The sequence below is a fragment of the Poecile atricapillus genome, chromosome 4 (genome assembly GCF_030490865.1).
Source record: "Poecile atricapillus isolate bPoeAtr1 chromosome 4, bPoeAtr1.hap1, whole genome shotgun sequence".
In the NCBI taxonomy this organism is placed as follows: Eukaryota; Metazoa; Chordata; class Aves; order Passeriformes; family Paridae; genus Poecile; species Poecile atricapillus.
In genome coordinates this window covers 53,485,851-53,511,611 of record NC_081252.1, presented here as the reverse complement: position 1 = coordinate 53,511,611, position 25,761 = coordinate 53,485,851, and the positions used below count along the sequence as shown (strand labels likewise).

The 25,761-nt window shown below is 36.2% G+C and overlaps 1 protein-coding gene across 6 annotated transcripts in view; it reads left to right on the top strand.

The window, feature by feature from the left end:
- Window positions 1–25,761, top strand: part of N4BP2 (NEDD4 binding protein 2) — a 36,085-nt gene that overhangs the window by 4,545 nt on the left and 5,779 nt on the right. For 3 of the 6 annotated variants that reach the window (XM_058837622.1, XM_058837623.1, XM_058837621.1), the window contains exons 3-18: window positions 276–447; window positions 2,860–2,955; window positions 3,069–3,408; window positions 5,195–6,410; window positions 7,229–7,353; window positions 8,503–8,591; window positions 10,123–10,199; window positions 11,923–12,078; window positions 13,366–15,659; window positions 17,023–17,108; window positions 17,821–17,863; window positions 18,861–19,096; window positions 20,511–20,629; window positions 21,917–22,055; window positions 22,161–22,346; window positions 24,521–24,689. In XM_058837622.1, the coding sequence (XP_058693605.1) occupies window positions 3,192–3,408; window positions 5,195–6,410; window positions 7,229–7,353; window positions 8,503–8,591; window positions 10,123–10,199; window positions 11,923–12,078; window positions 13,366–15,659; window positions 17,023–17,108; window positions 17,821–17,863; window positions 18,861–19,096; window positions 20,511–20,629; window positions 21,917–22,055; window positions 22,161–22,346; window positions 24,521–24,689 (5,152 nt within the window). In that variant the 5' untranslated portion in view covers window positions 276–447; window positions 2,860–2,955; window positions 3,069–3,191. Of the gene's footprint in view, window positions 1–275; window positions 448–2,859; window positions 2,956–3,068; window positions 3,409–5,194; window positions 6,411–7,228; window positions 7,354–8,502; window positions 8,592–10,122; window positions 10,200–11,922; window positions 12,079–13,365; window positions 15,660–17,022; window positions 17,109–17,820; window positions 17,864–18,860; window positions 19,097–20,510; window positions 20,630–21,916; window positions 22,057–22,160; window positions 22,347–22,808; window positions 22,945–24,520; window positions 24,690–25,761 lie in introns of those variants that run through there. The other 3 variants (XM_058837626.1, XM_058837625.1, XR_009277545.1) reach the window with 3 other exon arrangements.

Here is a 25,761-nt window from a genome sequence, read left to right as displayed (position 1 = left end):
AACTTACATTTATTTCTAACTGATTCTTTTGCTATGTTATTTCTTTTCCTGATGTAAGTCATCTTTTTTAGATAAGTCATCTAAAAACTAGAATCAGGTGGATGTTCTTATCCTTAGGAAAATTTAAGAGTTGAGCTCAGCTTGACATGTTGGATACTTATTTAAGATATTAGCTGTGCTTAATCAGAGCTATTAAGTGTATTGCTCGGTGTTAAAACTGCTTAAAGTGAGCAAACTACAAATTTTAATTTGAATTCTGATTATTCCTTTGTCAGGAGGAAGCAGATACTTCTGCTGACATCTGATTTGTATGTTAGAAAGATGGTTTCCTGACAGAAGAGTGCATTATTGTTTTTAACAGCAGATCTTTATTAAATGTGCCGTCAGTGGTGGTTTTGGAAAGATGAGAAAGGACCCACTGTGGGGCAACTCATTCAAGTTAAAGATGTAAGTTCTGTGCCATTGCTATTTTATATGTATTATAGATAGTGATTTTTTTTTCCCCAGCTTGTAAGTATATATGTGTGTATGTTTATTTGTTTGTTTTTTTAAAAAAAGTCCAAAAGTTTGCATGGACATTACATGATAAATATTTTATATAGTTTGAAATTAAGAAATTGTTGAAAAACCCTAAAAACTTACCACTATGACCCAACCAAAACCAAACCAACTTCTTTTATATGTATGGAGTGAGATACCTTAAAGTATTCAGAGAAATTTAAAATGGTATACAAATTGGGGAACTTAGTTCATATTGTTTGACTCTTGTGTTGTGTCAAGGCTAGAGACTTCATCTGTCCTTAAAAAATGAAGAGAAGTAATACTGATAAATTATTTGCCATTTGAACTTGGTCACAGGTAAACCGTGTCTTACGCTGCTTAATGCTTTTAGTAAACATTCAGTAGTGGCTAGAATACTTCTCTGTCTGTTTGCTTAAAAAATAAGGCCTTACAATGACTTTGAAATACTGTATTTACTGCTGATGGTTTCCTAATGCAATCTCCTTGATTTAAAGAGTTTAGTGAATACTTTTGGTATCAACTATAATTCAATTAGAAAGTAGTTCAGTACTTTTCTTCCTCTATTCTGTGTGTTCTGCCTGCTCTTGAATACTACCTGTTTGCATCTTTTCCTATACTTGAGATGTTATATGTAACAGGACTTGCTATCAGAGCGTGTTTTTCAGCAACATGTCCTTACAGAATTGATCATTATAAACAATCCAAACACTAACAACACTTGAAGTGTTCTCCTTAAAGTCTATTGCTTCACAGTAATGTCAAGGTGCATGAATAACTTTCTCCCTTGCAGGATCTTTCCTTTGTCACTGAACCTCTTTTAGTGAGGAACAATCACATTTTTTTAGCACTGTCAGTGTTGTTTAAGTTAGTTTTATACTGGCTAGAGTTTGACTCAATTAGATACACAAGTTTGAAAAAGAAGACCGGCTATAACTTTTTTTTTCGTTGTTGAATACTTCTTCATGACAGTAAAGAATGGTGTAAGGATGGCTAATCAGAGAGGGGAACAAAAAAAAAGCATTATGAAAAAAACAGCTGCAATTGGCCTGGCTCAGTCTGGCCAACTAGCATTTTCCACTATGATTTCTCCTTTATTTTTGGAAGTCTGCTTCTTCCTTTTCCTGTGTATTGTTTTCCTTGTCATGCATTTCAGACTTCCTTGACCTTGTTATTGTTTCAGATATCCGTCTTATTTGTCTGTCTAAAGTCCATATACACATGATAGAAACTCCTGGAATCCTAGAGTTGTCTGTTTTGCTTTCATAAATTTCTATGACTTTAACATTCTTCTAAATGTTCAATCTCTTGGTTGTTGGAAGAGATTCACAGAGGATCATGGAGAATTGCTGTTTGAATCCACATTAATTGTTGTTTGTGTGTCAATGATCCAGGGAGAGAAGGACTAAGTGAAAATGGAAGTGCTACCATTGATTTATCTGCATATGTTGAATTGATCATCACTGGCAAAATACCTGTCTTACATAAAAACAGGTATTTTATGGCCTAGTCAGTAATTGTTATTGGTAAATAGTGACTCTTTGCTGTAATTAACTTCACATTTCTTAGCCTTACTAAGGTTTGCTAGTCTTCTGAATAATTATTTGTGAAAAGTATAAATTAGTTTATTATGATCATCACAAGAACTCAACAGAGCTTTGATATGATGTAAAGAAAAAAAGGAGGCCATGCCCTACTCCATGCTTGTATTTCAATTAATAAGTGCTTTCCTTTTCTATACAAGATTAATGCAGTAATTGCAGTTATTATAGATGCTGTAATGTTTTAACTAGATATGTTCAAAGGCTTTATGGCAGAAGTGGGGTGGGGGTTAGACAGAAGCCTCTTCTTGCTTTATGGTTTGTACAGTTGTAAAATGTTTTTAACTATTAAAAAAATCTCCACACAGGCTGAGGCACTTCTGGATGTCACTTGGTTCAGCCTAGCAATCGAATTAAGCAGAAGTGCCTGGAGCACATAACCTGAGCCCTGAAAGAGCCTGGTTCAAGCAGGGCTGTTTGGTCAGGTTTTGAGAATATGTGGGGTTGCAGACTCCACAACCTCTCTGCCAGTGTTTGAACACTGAAGAACTTAATGTTTATTCATGAAATATCATGGGTGGGGGAAGTCATGAAAGACTTTTGAAAGATTGGTAACATCTGTTTTGTCTTCCAGTACTTTGGTAAGAGGAGTAGTTTCTGAATATTAACAGAATGTAGATGTTCCATAACGTTAACTGGTCCTCAGTAGCAGAGGAATATTTGTGAACTGACCACTTAGCATTGCCAACTTTTTCTGGATTTCTCTTTTAAGCTACATTTTATTTATTCTCTCTTCCAGATGCAGATTCAGTGTCTAGTTAACTGGAAGATAAGGCTGCTCTAGCTGTCAGCCACTTGAAAAGAAGAAAGGCAGACATCTAGAAAATGCTTTCCTGTATGCTTATGTATTTTTTTTTTATCTTTTAGCTATTTAAATAGAAGACATGAAAACATGATTGTCTATTTTATTAAAATTTTTCTGATTTGTTTTTTTTTTCTTAATTCCAGGTTTGCAATTTATGTTTGGTCTATCCCAGTTAGGAGAGCTTTTTTGGTGATTTTTAAGTTTGGTGCTGTCAGCCCCATGTGAGCAAACCAGAACAAAAAGCACTCTGGGTATTAGAAAACAAAATGCCACGAAAGAGGAAAACTGGTGGGAGTCCTTCTCAGAAGAATGGCAATTCTGACAGAACTGCTGGTGCTGTATCCCAGGGGGACCCAAGCCACTTAGTGGCACAAGCAATGCATTATGTCAATAAGGAAGAGCTCTTCAACAGCATGTCAGAGATGTTTTCTGACCTAGATCCTAGTGTGGTTTATATGGTTCTATCTGAATGTGATTTTAAAGGTAAATAATGTACAGCTGACGTTACAGTTTTGTTTCAGCAGACTGCTCTTAACCAGTGCAACTCCAGAAGGTTGGTGTAGTTGTTACAGTCATATTTGTCAGTTTATTAATAAGTAGGTGAGTTAATAATTTGAAATTTTACAACCATATAAGATTCTTGAAGTTTAACAATGTTTCTGTGAGGCTGGTAAATTGAGCAGTGTACTCCATAAATGGAGGTGCTGTTTAGAGTGGATTGTTCCGTGACACACAGCAGGCAGTGGTGGAGTTGTGAGGAGAATCTGGTTTTTCCAATTAGTTTCTGTGCCATATCTGCAAGATGCCTAAACTGTTTCTGCAGGAGGGGTATTTTATGTTCTAGATCAGTTTTTCTGATGGTATGCCATGTGTGGTCCTGGCAGCATTTGCTTTTCTTTACATACTTGAACTGAGCTTTTGTTTTACATTTATTTTGCATTGTCATCTTGTCATGTTCATGGAGGATTAGTTTCTGCAGGATGAATTCTGTTTGCCGTGTTTAGTTCTCTGCAGCCTTGCTGTAGCTAAAGCAAGGAGCTAGTTGCTTTCCCTGCATTCTGCTGACCTACCCAACTCTTCTGGCAGGCTGTTCTCACACTTACACCCAGCCCCTCCTGATCTTTTGTGGTTTTAAAATTCCTTTATATGCAAGATCATTTGCTTATGATAAAAAGTACCGCATGAGGAGTTGGTTAGTAATGTCTGAGTAGTTACTTATTAGGGGAATAAGCCATATATGGAGCATTTTAATCAATTTGTGTTCATATGATTAGATGTGATTAACTGAGATTATTGTAATAATGTGCACAAAGAAAGCAGATTTTGGCATTTTTTTATATGTATGAAAGCTAGGTAACCATTAAGAACAAATATGAGAGTGCTGTTAAAATTGTTAATTTTAAAATTGAATTTTATTGAATTAGTGATTCATGCTTCAAGCTCTTAATAAGATTCACCTTTATCATAGTAACAGTTTTATCTAAAGCATATTGGAGAATGCAGTAAACATATAGAGTATAGCCTTGTCCTGTTAACAGTAGTTCAAAAATAGAAAGGTTAGCATATTTGAGTGCTAAAAAGTTGTTTTCATGCAGTAGAGAAGCTGGAAGGGTGACAAAGATTTTGTTTAATGAGTGCAGACAGAGTCGTACTTAAATGAGCTTGAAGTTTTTGCTACACTGTCTTTCAGGAAAACAGAAGCTTAGCTTTAGGGCTCCGATGATGTTTGTGCCTACTTTTCATTTTGTTCATGTTGATCACTGGCACCCTCTGCTCCATTTACTGGCTTTACAAAGAATTAAAGCAGCTACTGGATTTTTCAGGCTATATTAGATTGGACATTTAAAAGTGGGCCATAGTGAACATACTTTGCATACTTCTATCTCTTTCATCATTTGGAAGTTTTTAATTCATTTTACACTATTACAGCTATATGAGATGGGTTAGAAATAAGTATCCATTTAAACATCCAGCTCTGATATTTTTTTCCAATTAAAAGTAGTAATTTTTAGACAGCATTTCCTTAGTAATTTTAAAATTTATTAGGTTGTAATTTTTCAGTATGCCTGTATTGAGTTTTGCCTTTACTTCCAATGAGAAATGGATCAAGTGAATTTCAGTAGCTATGTTTAAAGGTGAATTGGTGAACCATCTTTTGGTTGTTTCTTTAGTTGTAATAAATGCTTTTTCAAGTTACAAAAAATTGAATGCTCATCAGTTTGGGTTTGTTCAGTTGACCATGCTTTATTCTGTTTATCTTACCCAACAGTAGAAAATGCTATGGATCATCTTCTAGAGCTGTCCACCCATGCCAAAGGAGTAGCATCTTCAAAAACCTTGGGTTTTGATTTAGCAGCATCATCATTACCTCTTGTTAATCAGCAAAGATCTATTGCAAATGAAAGAATGGGGGAAGGTACTGCAGCACATAGTTACTGTGGAGCAGCACTAGAAAAGGTGCTGTCACCTGGTGTGCAGCTGACTGGAGAACTGGATTCCTTACTAGAAACTGCCTTCCAGAGTTACAGCTTGGGTGAAGAATTGCCTAATTCTGCAAATGGCCAAATAGTACATGAGCACCCTGTGGAACACGATGGTTTTACTGAATTTTCTGAATGGGAAAAATCTGATTCAATTTGCAATGTCCTACTGTTTCCACAGCAAGCAGAGACAAATAATGAGGTTTTAGAAAACTTCTGCTGTTCCCAGCCACCAGTGAGTCAGCTGAGCATCCAGACAAGCTCGCCATCTGCATCAGACAGTTTTGCACAGATACTGGAAGATTCTGATTTGTTGGAAGTACATGTTCAACATGATGTGGATTCAGAAGTACATAAACTATCAAATGGAGAAATATTGTGTGAAAATTCTGATCAGACACAAGATACTGTTTTGGATCAAAGTAGTGTGACTCCTGCTTCTTGTGGGTCCTCCCAAAGACCTGTGGAACATGAAGTAGCTGTTACTGGAGATCCTGATTCAAGGTGCCTGGAACAAGATGAAGATGCAGTGACTGCCTTAAGCAGCTACCAGAGTGCTTCTCTTTCAGAGGCGTGTATCCCTCCTGAAACATCCAGTTTCAAAACACAAAAATCTGCAGATATTCAGCAGACTCAGCAGGGTTATAACTTAAATTTTTCTACACCATCAGGTCAATCTCAACAACACTGGAATCTTATGGCTCCCGTGTTTTATCCATCCAGTGGAAGTCACAGCTTTGTAATTCCTGTGGCTGCCAGTCCAGGGCAGTGGGGACCTGTTTCGGAAAAAGGACTTTTTCTTTCCTCCCCAGTGGTTTCAAATGCCTGGGATGGCAACCCTTCTCTGAAGGTATGGGGAAGTCAAGATAGAAACTCAAAATTGAACCTCTCGCAAGCACAGCAACCACGTGTTTGTCACATGATGAAAAAAAAGATGCAACTTATAGGTCAAGTACTTGTTCTTCTCAGAGGTGTTCCAGGATCAGGAAAATCATATTTGGCAAGGTAGACCATTTATATTGTGAGCTTCTAAAAAAAATTGCTTAATCTTGTACAGGACTTGGCACAGGCAGAGACAATTTTCTGACACTTGTAAATAGTTATGCATAAGCACTAATTGTCAGCTACACAGTACACGCAGTGTGATGGGTAATAATAATTACTGAGAACAGAGTTGCTTTTAGGTCCTTTCCTAGTGGAAATTGAAATAGGAATGATGAGCTTTAACTTTTATCACTAAAAAAAGGAGTTCGTCAGCAGAGCATCATTGCTGTAGTGTTAGGTCTGCTGTATTCTTTGAATCCCAGTTTATTTTGAGTGTTTTCTTCAAATAGCACTGATGGAAATATGCCAGCTCTTTCCAGGCAGAGACTCCCCTTTAACTGTGTGACTTTTTCTGTATGAGTAGTATATGTGAAGCTTCTTGGAGGGAATTTTTGATTTCTTATGCTCTAAAAGCCTAGATTGAACTTAGACTCCTTTTGACTGACACCTGAAGAATTTGATACAATTAAGACAGGATATTTGTCAGTGTGAAAGTATGACACTTCATGTAGATGGAAAAGTACCTCCCTTGTTATTTTGAAATGAGAGACTTGTAGGGAAACAATATCAGCTTTCTCCCCTAGATAATCCTCAGCCTTTGGGAAAAACAAAGGAGGGAAATTGCTATAGATCATACTTGCTTGGAGGTTGATTTTTTTTTTTCCCTCTTACCTACATTTGGTGCTTCCATTCCAAATAACTTTGGTTTTGTGCAAGAGACTAAAAAAAAGTCTGGGAGGACAAGGGGAAAAAGCTGTTTATATCTTGATCTTTCACAGGAATTTGCTTGAGGATAACCCTGATGGAATCATTCTTAGTACTGATGATTACTTTTACAAACATGGACAATACCATTATGATCCTGATTGCTTAGGGGAAGCACATGACTGGAACAGGAAACGAGGTGAGATATAAATAAGGGATTAGCTTGCTCATTTACAGTTCAGTGCTTTAAAAATCTGCTTGGCTTGTTAGGTGACAAGTATTTATCCCATCGTAGAAGTATTTTTTAATATGTGCAGAAAAAGAGCATGAGCACAAACTTGGAAGTCATCTGTCCATTGTGTGTTTTGCAATTAGAAATGCCAGTGTCTTTGTCAAAAGGGTGTTCTGTCCTCAGTTTTTATCATGGTATGTGTTTTGGGTAGTGTCCCATTTACAGAGTCTACACCATCTCCCAGAAATATTTCTTCTGGGATAATCCATAATATGCATATGCAGTAAGTAATGAGGATACAAATAACATAAAACTGTCTTCCTGCTCTTCGTTATCTTTTCTGTTGTACACAAAATTGTTGTCAAATTTAAACCAAATCATAAGGGCAAGACAGAATATATTATTTTTTTCTTTTTTTCATAATTGGGTAGGGTTTTTTTGACAGTGACCTGTGCTAAACTCACCATAGAACAATTCTTTTTAAGCTTTTACTTGCTAAATTTGAGCCACGGTCCCTTTTCTGCTGTCAAATTTCTACTAGTGGAGAAACAAATTAATGAATGTGGGCTTCAACAAGAACTGTGATTGTTCAGACACATTGTAACATGGCTACAGAAACATGGTACTGTGTCTCAAAGTTAGTGGTTCTATACATTTCATTACTGTGTATTTAAATTACGATAATTCTTTTGGTTTTTCATATTTTATACAGTTTACAGAGTGGACTAATCTTAAGACTGTTATAAAGCCAAGAATTTTGTATGCAACAAAGAAGTCCACTTTAAGGTGATCATGTAGTTTTTTAGTATAATTTACTGATTGATTAGTCATCTTGGTGCATTTTACATCTGCATTTTCATTCCTTGATTATCATACATACGTTAATTCAAAAGCTGATGCCTATCTCAGTAACTTTACATGTGAGGGGGGGATTTTTGAAATAGAGGGCCTTGAAACAGATCGAGCTATGGCAGGAGTTCTTTACACAGTGGTTAATCATTATGGATTATCTCTGTAAAAATATAACAAATTTAGAGAAAGAGTATTAATATTATGTTCATCCTATTGTAATGAAATTAACTGTATTGCATTGTTTTGTACATGTGTATCTTCCAGCCAAAGAAGCGTTTGAAATGAGAATCTCTCCTATAATAATTGACAACACAAACATACAAGCATGGGAGATGAAGCCTTATGTTGCTTTGGTTAGTATTAAAATTTGACCAATGTGAAAAGAGATTATTGACTGTCATGGTAACAACATATGTTTTAAAATGGGAGTATCTTTCTCAGTCTAGCTGCTATTCCACAAGGAAGTCTGGAGTAAAAAAAAAAACGTGTTGCATGGTATCATATTGCCCTATGTCATGTTGTGTTGTGTGACTCAGTGTCAAGTGTCATGTGGTATATGAGCATTAACCTGACCTAGATACCAGAAGCCAAAGCCAAGTACTTTGTTCTTGAGGCCAAAGACAAATGTTATTGAAAATACTGAATTTTGTTCCTCTTTTATATGATCAGTAAAATTAGAAGCTACTTTAAAAATGTAATCAACACTAACAAATGAGTGATGTGTGATGCTCTGTACAACTTGAAAACTCAGTTTCATCCTAAATATGATGTAGAGGCAGATACCAGTTGGAGGCTGGAGTTACCAAATATTGCTAGATTGCTTGAAGTTATGCAGATTTACTTTTTTTTTAATTGTTCTAATACTTTTTGTTGAAGTGATCCTACCTTTTCACTTGGTTTCTAAATGGGCATCAGCACTTTTAGAGTCTAGAGCTTATTTTGCTATTGATCATTGACCATGTTGGTTGGTAGTTAGAAGAGCATTATTTTATGAAATTGGTTCTGATTAACTGAAATTGCAAAAAAGTATTATAATGTAGATCTGGGTTTTCTCCTTGCCTGTTACTGAAACACAGCAGAGAGTGTAGTACATAATTGACAGCTTTTGAGCAGATACCCTGCACATACTGCATGTGTTAATGGATTAATGAACAGTGAGACTTTAACACAGATAATTTTTGTTAATAAAATGTTTATTTTATTATCCTTGCATTTATTAACAAATGCCAGATTAGCAGTTCATTTATAAGTTATGTCTTTCATTTTGCTGTGTACTGAAATCAGGATGCAACAAAAGTTCTTCCAGAAGTGCAGTGATAAGAATTTTTTCTGAAAACAGGAATGGGGAGAAACAACACAGTACTTGCAGTGTTTCTCCTGATTAGACTTTAGGCTCCTTTTCTGTCATGAGGAGACTGGACTATATAGGAACCATTTACTTGTAGCTTGGTCTAGTTTCCCATGTGGTTGAAAGGCTGTCCACGATAGCTGAGCTAATGTAACTGAATTGCTTGTTTTGGAGCTGGTTCACATCTGGTCAGCTCTGAATGTAAGCTATGTGCTTTCCTTTATCTTGGAGAGGCTGCATAGACATATGTGTGTTGTATCTGGAAAGAGGAGGTGTTCTGCAGTATTGTCTCAGAGAAGACACATCATGTCACACATTTAATTTTATTGTAAGAGGTACATATACAGTTTTAAAAAAATCTCAGTTTATAAAAGCCAAAGTGCAACACTGAAAAAAAGCATTATTCCAAATGTTTAATAGGTATCAAAACCACAAAAAACAGCTTTGAGGAAGCAAGCTATGCATATTGTGTGCTTTGACATAGAAATAAGAAATGGGTGATGTGGCATGTTCTGTTTTATATCTCTTTTATTCAGGCTCAGCAGTTCAAATACAAAGTAATGTTCCGAGAACCAGACACTTGGTGGAAGTTTAAACCAAAAGAACTTGAAAGGTAAGAATGTAAAGGAAAATTACATGCTAGAGATATAAGCTATGATTTTTAAAAAGGTACTGCTTTTTTAAACAGTACAATGGCTAGTGAAGTAGCAAGGTATCTGTCAAAATTTTTGTGATAAGTTGCTTTTTAATGATATTTTGTGGACTTATGTATGTATGTATTATAAGATCTTCTGCAACTTCAGTTACATGTAAAAGGAACTGTTAACAATAGCCATTGTGATGTTTTCATTATTAGAGTTCTTTACATGTAAGGTATAGTGATTGTTCCTTTGGGTTACTGAGGTTGCAAAAATTACGTCTGGTTGGGGCTGTTCTTGCATCCTGGTCTGTTGCATTAGTTGAGGTGTTTCTGCTGTCATGGAATTTTGGGCAGTCAGCACCTTGTGGCCTAAGAGGGACAAACCTCTGTGCATCATCATTATTGCTTACCTCTTCTTATCAGGACCTTCTGTTACTTAGGGCTGAAATTGGCAAGATATAAATGCTATGTAAAATGAATAATAAAACAAACAAAAACATAATCAGAAAATTGGCTAGATGCCAGGTTCAAATGTTATGATCATTGTGCAAAGTGAAGGTTTATGTCCCTCTGGGGAGAGACTGCAGCTCTTTAATGTTCTTTTTATGACTTGGATGCTGGAACAGAGTGCACTCTTAGCAAATTGCAGGTGATATGGAACTGAACAAGAGTAGTTTATTCAACCTTAAGCAGAGATCATTGAAGAAGAACCATATTGTAATCAGCTACCTTTTGAAAGGTTATAGAGAAGACTAAAAATAGTTGTGCAAGGATAGGACAAACCAAACATCATCAAGTTGGAACTTCTGATTACATAAAAGAAAAAAGCTCAGTGTTTACTTAAAATTGGTTAGGTACTGAAAGAGTTTGCCCAGAGAGTTTGCAGACTTTCAGTCATTTCAGGTATTCAAAATCACAAAAAAAAACTCTGGGCAACCTGATGTAACTGTACTTCCTCTGAGTAGGAGACTGAAGTTTGCGTCTTCAGAGGTCCCTTCCCTTCCTTGTGGTTTTATAATATCTGTTGTCATCTGAATTTGCATTAGCTTAAGGTTGACTACTTTTTAAGTGAGGTATGGTAGATTATTTTCCTTTTTAAAATAAAAGTTAAGCCTTTTCTTCTGTATTTTCAATTTATTTTTTACTATCCTTGGCAGGATTCACTTGTTTTAGGTGGAACTGCAGCAGAACACAGTGCTAGTTGGTACTTAGGTAGTGAAACTTTCTGGCCAAAAGGTGACCAAAATAATAGGTGAATAGGTTTTCTTCAAGGCTCAATGAGTTCTGAGTTAATCAAAACCAAAGAAAGAAAACTGAATTCAGAAGTCTTCTGTACTCAGTTTGAGATCCTGCATCCCTGTCAGGATCTGTTATAGTGTGTTTTTTAAACTTACTTGAAGAAGATGCATTATTAGTACAGTTTTAGTGTTTTAGTATTATGCAGAATATCCAGTTGCAGTACAGGGAGACCAGATGGGGTGGAAAAGTGGAGCAGCAGTTTGTCTGATGTGTCCTGTTTGCAACACCTTAGTGCACTGTTACAGAAAAAATTGCTGTCTCACAGCTTTTAATCTGTCTCCCTGAATTCTTTGGTTAGTCTTACTGTAAATTTATTAAATTATTATTAAATTATTCTCTTTTGTCATTGTAGTACACAAATATGAAATGTCTTTTTTGGTTTATTTTCAATTTATAGGAGAAACATTCATGGTGTATCTAAAGAAAAGATTAAAAGAATGTTGGAACGTTATGAACGCTGCCTTACTGTAAGATCAATATTGGATTCTTCAGTTCCAGACAAATCAGAAGCTGCTGGTTGGAGTGAAGATTCTTGTCAGGAGGAAAGCCAGAGGTTAGATTCTTTCATTAGCTTTGTAGCATTAAATAAAAGGCTAAAAATGTAGCCTTTTAGTGTCTTAGCAACAAAACTGGGGAAATAGTGTCAAACAGTGAATGCATTAAAAAAGACAGTTAAGTAACAAAAAAAATCCCTACATGGTTTTCTTAATTTTTAAGAATTTCAGGATTTTACGAAATGAACAGTCAAGGGATCTAGTCAACTTTCCAATGCTTTTTGAAAGCCTCCCATTACAACTGTGTTACTTTTCAAGAAGCCAGTCTTGACTGACTTTCTATTATCGTAGAAATGTGTTGTTGGATGTATGCTGTAGATACAAAGCACTATCTATAAATTGTGTTTTAGAAGAATGTAGTCCCAAATAAGAGCAAATTACTATTTCCAAGTTTGTATGTTGATATTAGATTACATCTTTGTGGTAGAAGGTGGATTCTTTGTGCAGTAGTTACAGGTTGCCTACTTGCTCTTCAGTGTACTCAATTTAAATTTGCCTAGGTTTCCATTGGCTGCATCCCCAACTGTTCTGTTAACTGTTCCAGTTACCAGTCTGGATCATGCTGTGTAGTGCATTGCCCAGTGTCGTGGCTCAGGAGTGGCACTCCCCAGTTCAGTGCCCTCACTGAGACTCCCAAGCCATGCACTGCTCATTTGTTCCCCCTTCCTCTTCCCATGCGTGCTCCAGCAACAAAGTGAGGCGGTATAGAATAACCTGTGTTCTGGCCAAAACTAGGACACATAGGAAATCAAATCTTATTTCAGTTATTATTTCACTTGGTTTTTGCATGTGTGATGTATTTGAAATGATAATTAATGGAATGTAGTTGATTGTGAAAAATGGTTTGACAAGAAAAGGCATTCTCTCCTAGTTCATGTCTAGACTGTCTTTAGCATTAAGCCAACAGGAGAGAGCAACAGTCATTAGATAAAAGTATATTTACCAGACGTACTGATCTGAACGAGGAAATGTCTGGCAGCAAAGTGCTTTGATGCAAAACTGAATGCTGGAAATGGGATGGGGTAGACAGCGACTCCTGAGGAAGTGTTCATAGCTCTGTGCTCTAGTAAGAAGGGGACACTTAGTAAAGAAAGTTCATCTTTGCTTAGCTCCTTTTTTATTGAGGAGTGTTGGAGTTACAGCTAAGTCATAAATTTGTTTTCCTCTCACTAGAAGTCTAACTAGGTTAAACTCTCTACTCTAGTTCTAACAGGAGTTAAAAATATGGACAAATGGTTTAAGAAGGTTTGAAATGGGTTTATATTTCATTCCAATTTGTCTTTCAGAAAGAGAGAGGCACATTCTGATGTAAAGGAAGAAGAATGTTTTGGCTCTGAGGTGGAGCCTATTGAATTAGCTGAAGCTGATAAAACTTCTCCCCATACTTCTTTAAGATTAGAAAGTAGTTGTGATCCTGAGCATTTTCAGAAAGAGGAAAAAGAAATGGAAAATAACTCAGTGGAACACAATTCTGAGAACAGCACTGTTCGAGATGATATGGAAATTAATTTATCAGATGACATCCAAAAAGAGCTGCCTTTGGAGAAGAAAGAAGAAAAGGGATTAAAACCAGAAAAAAATATTGAAGCAGAAATGGATGAGGTTGATGTGATCCCAACTGAAGAGACTGTGAACTTACACACAGGTGGAGCTGAGGAACACAGTGATAACAACAGTCTCAAAGTTCAAACTGCAGCTGAACAATTGGAACCAAAATCACCACAAATGAGTAACACAGTGCAACCAAGCAGTTTGGCTTTTGATGCATCAGGAAAACCAGAAGTACTAAACTTTCTGGGTGACTGGCCCATGGAACAAACAATGGGACAGAGAGTCAAAAGATCTAGAAGACTAGAAAAATCTCCTCTGAAGAATGATAAGGGAAGTGAAACTCCCAGTCAGCAGCATTCTGAGATAGGTAAAGAGCAAGTGAGCCTGCATGAGACATACACTTCTGAGAAAGGACATGAGGATGAAAATCTACCCTGTAGCTGTGTTAGTTCAGATGAAGTTACACCCGAATTGCAAATGTTAGGGTATTGGCCTGTCTCAGCTTCATTAGAACAGAGACAACAAAGGTCAAGGAGAGTGAGAAAGACAAATTTAGATCAGTATGATGAAGACAAAAATACTGAAGACAACATTAATATGAATGCTCTTGAAACTGTGCATGTGATTCTTGGGTCATCTGTGAACTCTGAAGAGCAACCAGATATAAGGAATTTGCCTGTGCACCAAGAGGAAATAGCAGCTAGTGAAACAGTAAGTGAGGAAAAATCCCAGCAAAGTAAGAGAACAAGGAAACATCACAAATTAGCCCTCACTTTTACAAACAGCAGCTTGCTGCATCCCAGAGAAGAGGACCACTTGTCTAAACTTAATGTGACAGAAGAGATACAGGACATAAACTTATGTAGGCAAAAAAGTAGCCATTCACAAACTGAATCACAGGACTTTGCTCTCCTGTGGAGACTAGAGAAGAAAATGCTTTTTCCTGAGACAACAAAAATATTGCATGGCAGGCTAGATGGCTTCAAACCCAAAGACATGGATAATGCCTCAGATTCTCAGGAAAAAATACCCTATCGAGTTACATATGATAAAAGTACTTTTGTGGAGGAAAGTGAGCTTATCAATATTGATGAGTCTGAAAAACTAGATACGCTCTGTAAGCTCTTTGAGTCTGTTTCATTTGAAGCTTTGAAAGATTTGTATGAAAGATGTAACAAAGATATAGACTGGGCCACAGGTCTACTGTTAGACTCTGATGAAAAGTTATGTAGAGCTATTGATACAGAAAGCTTTCAGGTAAGTGAAGCCGAGCCAGTCGTCGCAGACCTTGATTTCAAGGCAAGTACAAACTGTGATGAGAATCTCAAAGACTGCAAACAAACCCCACAAGTTCTTGGGACTGGTGATATCTTTGAGGCTTTAGAAGGCAAGAACTCATCACTCAGCATTGCAGAAAGTAGGGCTGCCAAGACAGCTGTGACAGGTGCTGATGTGTCTGACTCATTCACTGCTACCTCAGTGGATAATTCAGTGGAACTGAAAAATTCTGTGGGTTCAGCCCCTAGAGCTGACACAAGCAACTCAGCAGCAGGTGTCATTGAGCTGTCCATTTCAGGAAAGCGGAAGGGAGAGAGTGAGAGTCCTCTTGAAGAAACTGTAAATAAACCATCACTTTCACAACTTGATGCAGGTTTGCCTCATGATCCTAACATAACTTCTACCAATTTGAAATCTGAATTAAACAATGAAAGTGACAGTAACCCTTCAGAAAGCAGTGCTGAAAATTCCAAAGGGACTGGTTTGTCACTGGAAATGGATCGTGCATCTCTGGTTGGTCCTAGGAGCAATAAAGAACAGGAGATGGATAAAGAAACTCAGAAGAATTCCAGGGAGATAGGTGATAAAGAGGAAATTGAAACTCCAAGCTGGCCTGCAGCTAAAGCCAAGAGACAAAGCCCTATACCAGCATCACATGCAGCCTTCAGTATAGATTGCCTAGAACTAACATTGCCTCCTGAACTGGCACTCCAGCTCAAAGAGATATTTGGACCTGTTGGCATTGATGCAGGTATGATGATTTGGATAGGAAAGCCTTCTTTCTTTGCCTTTGCTTTTTTCCCTTCATGCTTGAATTTTAGGGAATAGATCCCTGTAATTCCTCATGATACTAGTGGTTGATGTTGTTAATGCAGAAATGAAACTGAACGAATCATGGCATAAGATATGAGTGCCATAGTGCTACCTTCTCCCTTTGTCTTTTTGTACATGCACATACTTCAAAATAAAAAGAAAATATACTGGCTTATTTGCATTCTGAGCAGCAGGCCTTTGAGCTTATATTTAAACTCTGAAGAGATATTTAGATGATAAGGAATATGCAAATTGTGGCTGATTAGGAAAGAAGAAAGGGGAAAAAAACCTTTTGGCATCAGTTAAGTTGGGGGACAAGAAGATGGATGGTTAAGGGAGATGAATGTGGTTGTGTACTTAAAAGATGACAACAGACCAGTCTGCTGTCAGATTATGGTTGAGGAAGCCATAAGCAGCTTGAACATGCATCTCAAAAGTTAAAGAGTGATAGAAAAAGGAAAAAAGAAAACAGGAATATACAGCTTGATGTTATTCTCTCTTTTTTCCCCCACACTTTCTTGGGATTTTTTTTTTTTTGTTTCTGTCTTTCATCTTGAAGGTTGCTTTATGTGAACCCCTGGATACCTGATTTATTGGTGGGTTTGATTGCTGGCCTCTTTGCCTTAAATGCCTACCTCCTTAAAAAAAAGTTGGTTTTTTATAGCAGAAAAGTGTTTCATTGTGTCTGAAGTAAGCCCAGTTTTTATTTGACACATCCATACATCTTGCTTTTTTTTAGTTTTGAAAGGGTGAGGAACACTCATTTAAGGAAAAAGAGCTTTTGTTATGATACCATGATAATTTCTGCTGTTTCTTTTAGAGTTTTGGGGGATGCTTCGAGTCTGTTTCTCTGAGTTTGTGTGTTGGAAAGGAGGGATGTGACTGCTGTTGGGCTGTGGTGGATATGTTGTAAAGAAAAGCAGTTGCCACGTGGGTTGCAGTGGAATAGGGGAATCACAGTTTCATAGATGTTGTTTTCAATTAACAACAGCTTTGTAAAATAAGGATCTGCTAGAAAAATGGAAAATGGGGAATAATACAGTTGTCCAGGCAGTCATATTTTAACAATATACAGTTAATGTTAATTTGTTTCTTTCCTACCCTATCAGTATTTTTGAACACCTGAAAACAATTTCTGTGGAATGCTTTTTTTTTTCTTGTTTATATGTTTTTTTCAGGCATGATCGGTTTATGTAGAATCTCCAAAATTAAAATCAACCAGTCTAGGATACTGTACTTTAATTGCTTACATAAGTTTTTATAGAATGCTTTTAATGAATATATTCTCTTTGTTCCACAAGGATCACTAACTGTTGAGGATTGTGTCGTTCATATTGATCTGAATTTGGCAAAAGTGATCCATGAAAAATGGAAAGAATCTATTCTGGTCAGTAGGTTTCTTGCTTATGATATGGTGTGGCATGCCTATATTTTGTCAGACCATTTGTCTCCATATGTCTTGGTCTAAAGGTGTTACCTTTGCATGAACAATGATAAAACGTAATAGTAGTTCATAAAATGTGTGGTGTGTATCAATATGTCATAATCATTGGAGCTATTGAAAGGCATTTTAGGGGATGTCATGAATGACTCATCATGAAAACAAGATTCTTAAAAAAGAAGGATCATAGTGCACAATTTCACTACAAGATTGATAAAAAATTCCACTGGCCAAAAATCCTTATTTTTTGACCTGTAAAAAGAATTCTTTTATGAACTATTCTCTATACAAAACATCTCTGCATGCAATAATTGAGATGAGTTCCCTAACCTGTGTTCCTTCACAGCTGTGTGAAACTTGGAATGCCTTTTGGCAAACTTTTTGTTTGGTTTATATAATTAAGACTATGAAGTCTTAGCAGTGGGGCATGTTTCTCTGGTTTGATGTGTTTTTAGAAATTTCTATATAATAAATATATTTTATATAATTCTATATATTCTAAATAATTCTAGCTTATAAATTTCACTTTATAGTTATTTTTCCTAAATATATTGTGAGACCTTATTTTGAAACTGCTTTAATTAGAAGCTACCACTTGCAAAGTTTTCCTGCAAAATTCATAACTTATAACATTCATGATTTTACTATTTTTATTTAGAAGCGTCAGAGGAGAGATGAATCATGTAAGTTGTCCGCAGAAGGTATGTTGTGTATTTCTTTTAATTGTAAAAGTACTTAATGTTCATTATAAAAGTATTTAATTATTTGAAACTTAAGGTTGCAAATACTCCATATGTTGAAAAATGATGACTTTTTTTATTAGGCTAAATTTTATTGCCTTTGGATCCATTTACCTATCTCTTATGACAGTGTGGGGGAGGGGAGAGAAGTTAATTATAAGCAGAATCACTAGTTCCAGATAAAGCCTATAATTTTGTGTCATTTGGAAAACTAAAGCTCTGGTTGAAGCAGACAGCTGTTTGGTAGGAATTATGAAGAAAAGGAAGCAAGAGAAGGAGCAGCCAGAGAATTACTAGCAGAGTGAGGTTTCTGCAGGTGAGGAAGGAAGCTCAGGAATACAACATCCACATGTTGTTCATTAGAGGTGATTGTAGCAGGAAGATGGATGCCTTGTTCAAAAAGTGTTAACATCTCTTGCAATCCAATTTCCATTGCCAGAAGAAATGTCCTTCTATTGCAGAACCCCACTGCAAACTTGGATTGCAATGTGGGTTCAAACTTGTGACCAAACAATGCTGTTTGCATTAACATTAACTTGTAGAAGCATAAAACCAGATTGTTAAGCATCTGTCCTTAAGTTGGAGAAGAAAGGCAGGTAAACATACGAGTCAGTGACTCTTCTGTAAAAGTAAACAATCCCCCACTTAATGTATGTGCAAGGTGGTTTACAGCTGTAAGAAGATATATGTCTTAGCACTTGAAAATATGGTGAAGAAGCCTGATGGTTTTCTTTTGTTTTACGAAATAGATTAAGATGATCGGACAGTCTTTGGAAAATAGAAGCGAGGAAGATGAAAGCAATGTGTTGGTTTCTGTTTTAGCATTAATAATCCTGTTTTAACAAAATTCAAACTGTATAGGTTGAAAAACTTGTCTTAATTATTTTGGCATTGTATATATATATGAGCTAAAAAGTTTTTTGTCACTCTACTTTTATTGCTTTTGAATGTCCAACAGTGATTCAGCAGATAGATACAGATGACTCAGAAGTGCTGTTATCTCAGAATGCAGACAGCAAAATACAGAATAAAAAATCGAGCTCGGCTGCAGACACATCTAATGATATACAGACAAAAGCCCCAGCAACATCAGACGTTTTCCCATTTATGGACCACTGGAATGCTCAGATTCAGAAAGTTTCTCTCAGGCAAATAATTTCTGAAGAAATAGCGATGCAGGAGAGAGAGGACCTGGTATGGATAGCACCATTTTTTTAATGTGGTTTAGATTCATTACTGTTAGTGAAATAGAGTTTGTCTTATTTGGTGACTTATCCCTGTGCTGCTGATCACAGCTTGAATTTGTGAGACAAATGCATGCCAATTAGTATTGTTGATTACTGTGATACAGGAGTTTGCTTGAGGTAGATAGTTCTGTTTCAAAAGTACAGTCTCATTTAGAATGTAATATTTTGATTGGTTCACCTACAGATCGTGCTGCATTTCACTATCCGGGTTAGTATTTGTGTTTGGTTGAATTGTCTTACGGTTGCTCAGCTAAAACCAAAGATCAGTGTGATCTTCCATGCTTTTTATTGTGACAGCAATATCAAAAAAAGTTCATAGTTGGCTCCATGCCTTGTTTGTTTAGAAGTGTACTGAATTGGTTGTCATATATTTTTTAGGAGAACTCACAACATTCCTAACAGATGAGACATTAAAATAAGTACTTGAGGTTAATTTCAAACAAGGTTCTGTATCCACTTCTCAGAAAACAGTAACTCTTTAGTAGATTTTTACTAGTTCTTTGTTTTCCACACAGAGTTCCCATACCCTTGCCTGTTTGGCTTGTGCCTGATACTGCCCTCTACTGCCCCACCGATGTTCAGAACAGGCATTCTTATTTGTAATAATCTCTGATAAGCAGCTGTCTTCAAGTAGAGGAGCTCTGAACTGGTGTAGAAAGTTCTTTGAATTAGCCTGTACTTTGAAAATGGCTTGTGGATTCTTTCTTTGAACTGCATGTATGTGCCCTATTGATAACAACTACTGTCATGTCCACAGCTTTATTTTTAGTTTGGATTCATGGAGCTTGGCTTTATTTTGACCACATTTTTAGTTTTAAAAAAAAAAATCTGATTATTGGAACGATCAGTCCAATTGATTCTAGGCTATAATTATGTCATCTTTTCAGATGACTTTACAAGTAGGAATATTTTTAATAGATACAGCTTCAGATACATCAAACCAAAACTGTTTATGCTGCTTAATAATAGTGTTGTTTCAACCCCAGGCCTTCAGTATAGAGAAAAGAGGTGAACTTTGCACAAGCTTAGCACTGGACTAGATGGACTGGCAGGGAATAAATTCCAAAACTTAGATCCCTCCTAAAAATCCTCATTTCACTTTGTCCAAATTATGAGGGAGCTCCAGCTGCATTACTTCAAAAGACTACAAAGTACTGCAGTGATGTTTAATACAACTCACCTGTCTTTTATGCTGATCGGTGTGGCAGGCTGATATGGCACATCATTGCTGTGGGTGCATACCAACTGAATAGGTACTTTTTTAATCTTAAGAAATAATGACAAAGTTTGATTGGCTCCCCCTTTCCTGTATTTTGTTCTAATCAAGAACTTGTAATATATTTCTTTTGTCTTCTGGGTAGAATCGTGTTCCTTCTACAGCTAGAAAAGACTGTGCTGCTAAGCTAAAGGAGAAGCAACTTTTTGAGATGTTTCCAACTATTAATCAAAATTTCTTAATGGATGTGTTCAGGGACAACAAGTAAGAAATCATTTTACTTCTTTGTAAAAATGGTACTCAGTTACAGTCATAAATATTGAGAGCTAAGATACTGCTAAACAATGGCTTTTTCCAAAGTAGCGCTTTTTGTTAGTCTAAATAAGGGCAAAACTAGCTGTTCTTAAAGGCAAAAAGGGTATAAAAACTCTCAGTTTAGACACATTTCTTTTTAGGGCAGAATAGACAGTTTTCTTTCACTGGGAGAAGAATGTCTCTGGCTATTGACCAGTGACTGACTATCAGTGGAATTGCATATTTTCTAAAGAGCTGAGGTTTAAATCTAGTGGGAAAAATTGCTGAGTGTGGTAATAGTAGGTTCACAGGAAATGGCATCTGTCCAAGAGGAAAACACTACCATCACCTGGTGCTACCTGAGTACTTCCCTGGTTACTACAGCTGCTCTGAAGGAATGAGCCATCTCTCCATCTCTTCCTGCATTATGTTTCTGGGATATGTGTCTACCTTCTTAAATCTAAGTTTCTGAGAAGTGAACTTTTTTTTCAAGAGAAACACTTTTTTATCCTTGGCCATTTGAATGTCTGTCTCTACATATGGGCTTGCATACCTACTTGTCAGTCATGTTGCTGGTCCAGGTTGTTATAAAAATCTTTCCTGTTTAAAATATATCCTTCATCCATTTTTATAATTCAAACATTTCACTGTCTCATTTTTCACATTCTAAATTGTCCTCATACTGTTACTTTTCCCAAAATCTGTCTTTACATTTGATCAGAGTGCTCTTGTTAGCTTACTAAAGAGCAAGAATAAAGAAGAAAAGGGGCTTATTAGAAAGCTGTTGGCGACTGATGTCATAATTAAAGTTGATAATAAAGTTTGACTAAAAATACAAGGATTTTTCCTCATTAGGGTTTTAGAAAACTGAGCTAGTTTTAAATTAGTTGGAGCTATCTAACTCTGACCAGAAAAGATTTAAGGTGAACTATCTTACCCACTGCAAAGAGCAGCATTTATTAATATCTCTTTGATTAAGGTAGGATGCAGTTTATTTCAGTGTGTCATTTTCCTTTTAATGTTCAAGTGCCCCTCGGTTATGTTTCAGTCGACCTAGCCTGTTTGTGTGTTGATGCCAGTAATGCCCTACAAGGAGTCTGCAAACCTTTCTTTAATAAGCTGAGATATTCCATTTCAGTGTCTATTTTCATTGTAAGCTAGCTCTGTAACAGTATCAAGGTTTGTTATGAGTTTAGATAAATATAGCAACTATTAATATATATTTGTAATGTCACAGATTCTATTTCTCCTTTACAGCTACTCTTTAGAGCAAACTGAACAGTTTCTGAACTGTGTTCTGGAGGCAGATCCTGTAAAAACAGTTATAGCTCAAGAAAGTGTTCAGCAAAATGAAATTGTTTCTTCCTACAGTGCTTCAAAGAACCGTGAGAAGAAGGTATTTTTATTTTTTTTTTAACCATAGTTACAAACATAGCCAAAACTACGCTAATGAAAACACCTTACAATGCATCCATAACTTCAACAATGCAAATTCCTACAGGCAAAAAAAAGTAAGGAAGAGGATGATCCTTTATGTGAAATGTTTCAAGACTTCGAGTATCCACAATATGATGATTTAAGAGCAGAAGCTTTTTGTCACCAGCAAAAGAGACAGGAATGTTTGAAAAAGGCTGGGGAGGCCTATCGCATGGGTATGAAGCCTGTGGCAGCATTTTATGCACATCAGGTAAACAATAATACTGTGCTTTTCATCTCAACTTAGGGAGGTACTTAAACACTGGATTGGATGTGATGAGGAGAACATCAAGCCTACAAGACTAGATGAATTTGGTTGCTGCTCCCTGTGTGTTATACTGAGAATCACGAGTAAATTTGCTTCCACTGGTTAAGGTACTGGCACAGGAAGCCAACGTAATCAAATTTGGTGTGAGACCTCATGAAAGGTGATATCTAGTGTTTAATCACACATACTCCTGTGTCTTTGATCTCTCTCACATCACATTACATCCTTGTAAACACCAAGATGTGTATCCAAGTGGTCTGGCAAGGTCTACTGGAGTGTGACTTGGACTGCAACAAACATAATTTTTTGTATCCTCTGTATATGTTGGTGCTGAACTGTTTTTAGATACATCTTCTGTACTTTATAGGAATCAGACAGGTGTTAAGATGTCATCTTTTGCCACAGAATCTTGCTTGCTTCATCCTCCATAAGTCTTGGGCAAGATTACTGCCTGCTGTCTTCACCTCTTCATTCTGACTGTCTTTATGGCTACAGTCTGTATTGGGTTGGGATAAATGAGGTGTGTATGTCATGCTTTTCACGATACATCTGGTTATAGAGTGTAGATCTGCTACTGATCAGTTTTGCATGCTCTGGCCTTGTAGCACAGACTCTTTGGTCTTGATTCAGGCACATTTCTTAGTGTGTATCAGCTTGAGTACTGCTGATCAGTGCTATTGATCATGCTCTTGGTTTTAAGACTCATCTCTTGTAATCAAAGTTCCTCTGCATTGGCACGCTTAAAAAATCTGTTACAAATATCTTCAAAGGCCGTAATTTTCCCTTGATCTAATAGCATATAAAAATTTGGTAAGAATTCACATAGAAGCATTTAATTCTAAACTTTGAATTGTATTATGACAGAATGAAAATGTAATAATAAATCACTTGAATTTGCTTTTTCAAAAAAGCTTTCATGCAACTGGTATAACTCTAAATGTTTAGATTGTTACTGTGCATGTAGGAAGTACTGATTATCAGTCTTTATAATGAACCTTTTGTGTTTTTTATTCATATATTCTTGAAGTTTTGAGTGGATTTTAAATAGAAATATAATTTCAAGTCTTGTCTTATTTTTGTTCTTATCCATAAGAACAAATACAATCTATTGAAATTTATTTATTATATATTTTTCTTCGGTAATAATAAGGCAAACTAAGCTACCTGTATTCATAAAACATACTTTATGCTTGGTAGCCTTTGTCCTGGGAATCCTTTGCAAGTGAGTTACAGAGCTGCTGTCTTGGGTCTGACACTAATACACTTCAGATGATCCATTTTAAGAAAGTATGACAGACTTTCACTTTTGTTCTCTTGAGCCTTTCTCAGTCCAATACCCAGAGTTAAATCTTCCATTCCTTTTCAGACTGTGCCTACAGATCTTCAAGGACATACTTGTTTTTTTAATCTCTGATATTACCATTGCAGGGTTCATGGGAAGGAGTTGGGACTTGTTCACTTTGTAAGGTGACTAACTGTACTGCTCCTTGCACTCATTGCAGAAGGGACTTACTGACCTTATCAGTCATAAAAGATGTCAAAAATATTAGGAGAGATAATGGGATGATGATGATGATTATTATTATTACAAATATTATTATTGTTGTTGTTGTTTACCATTGGCTTGTGTGAAATTTTGGAAATGTGTTTGGAAGAATTAACCTCAAGTACAACAGTCAGCAGGCTTTTCCTAATCTGTTGGACAGCTTCTCTGTTGGACACTGTTTTATTATAATTTTAGCAAAATACATGCCGGAAATAAAAATCTATTGTTAGGAAAATAAATTTTCATCTCAGTATGGAGCGGAACTTTCTAGCTTATGTAAAGATCTTGTGATTTTGAGCCTTTTCTGACTTTTTTTTCTCCTTCTAAGGCTTTTGTTATAATGTCTTCTTTGTGCCAGCTTTGAGTAGTTTCTCACAAACAGATTTCATTAAATCTTCCTATGTGTAGGTCTCACTGAGCATCTTGCAGAAGTTCTGCTAGAATTATAAATGTTACTGGTTCAAACTTGAACTAAAAGCACCCTGCTAGTGCTGTACTTTTGAAACCACTGAGTGGTGTGGAGCTTAAGTTGTTTCTCGGTGTGTAATAGTCACTGTGCTTATGAATAAAGGGTCGCCTTCATGAGCAGAAGATGAAAGAAGCTAACCATGCTGCTGCTGTGCAAATCTTTGAGAGAGTAAATACTTCCTTGCTGCCTATGAATGTGTTGGATTTGCATGGTCTTCATGTGGATGAAGCTGTGAATCAGTTGTCCAGAGTGCTGCAGGAAAAAAGTGAAGGTAGGGTTTAGGTAATAATTCTTGCCCCCTAAAAATGATTCTCATTTTCTATTAAGAAATCATGATACATGACAACATTACATGAATGTGCTTGAATAACATGTGTGCTAAAAACAACTAGGTTTTGTGTTGTCTTGTTTTCAAAGTACCCCAATGGAATTATTTTTCTTTGACATGACAGTGATTCTTGTTGCTTTCTGTCTTGCCCCCCTCCCCCTGCTTTGTAAATATTCTTCTTCCTTCTGTTTTACACTTTTTTTATTACTGTTATTGAATATTTGGTCTGTCCTTCCTGACATTTTTAACTGAGGTGATGATACAAACATATGTGTCACCATTGCATTGCTTTGTCACAACTATGTTGCTTTTATAATCTTAAAAGAAAAATTACTGTGTTGGAATTCTAACCACAATGATGATATTGTCTTCAGCTTCTACATGAAAGTGTGAGATTTGAGCTACCTTTTGTAAACTTCTTTATCAGTTTGTTTGCAGCATTGCTTGAGATCAGAATACTGCTGCTTCCAGAAATGTAATTTTATGCAGTTTTGCTTGAGAGCTCATTTTTTCTCATAGTGGAGAGTTCAAATATGTCATGAGTAGTGTCCATGCTGTAAGAAGAACATTTTCTGCATTACTAGTTTACCCTCTAAATTTAAGCACACTGGGAATGCTTTTATAACATTTCTTACACAAGGTACTGCTGCACAAACCTTATTCTTTGAATCAGCTAGTTCACAGAGTATAAATATAAAAGTGTTCAATGTGGCTTTAGCTAACTCTTGTCTTTCAGTATGCATCAGAGATAATTCAATTCCATTATCTTGTGCAATTCCTGCAATGACATTTGTGTAATTTAAACTGTAACCTAATGCTTTTTAGAAGTAAATTTCTAGAACTGTACTTAAATCAGGAATGCTGAATTTGATTCTCTGTTCAGTCTATTCACCTAAATATGAAAAAAATAGAAGTTAATTTTACTGTACATACATGGGAAAAGGATCAATACTGGGAACTTTTTTGGTAGCAGAATTAACAGTAAACAGATATAAAACCTAAATAAAGTTACGGT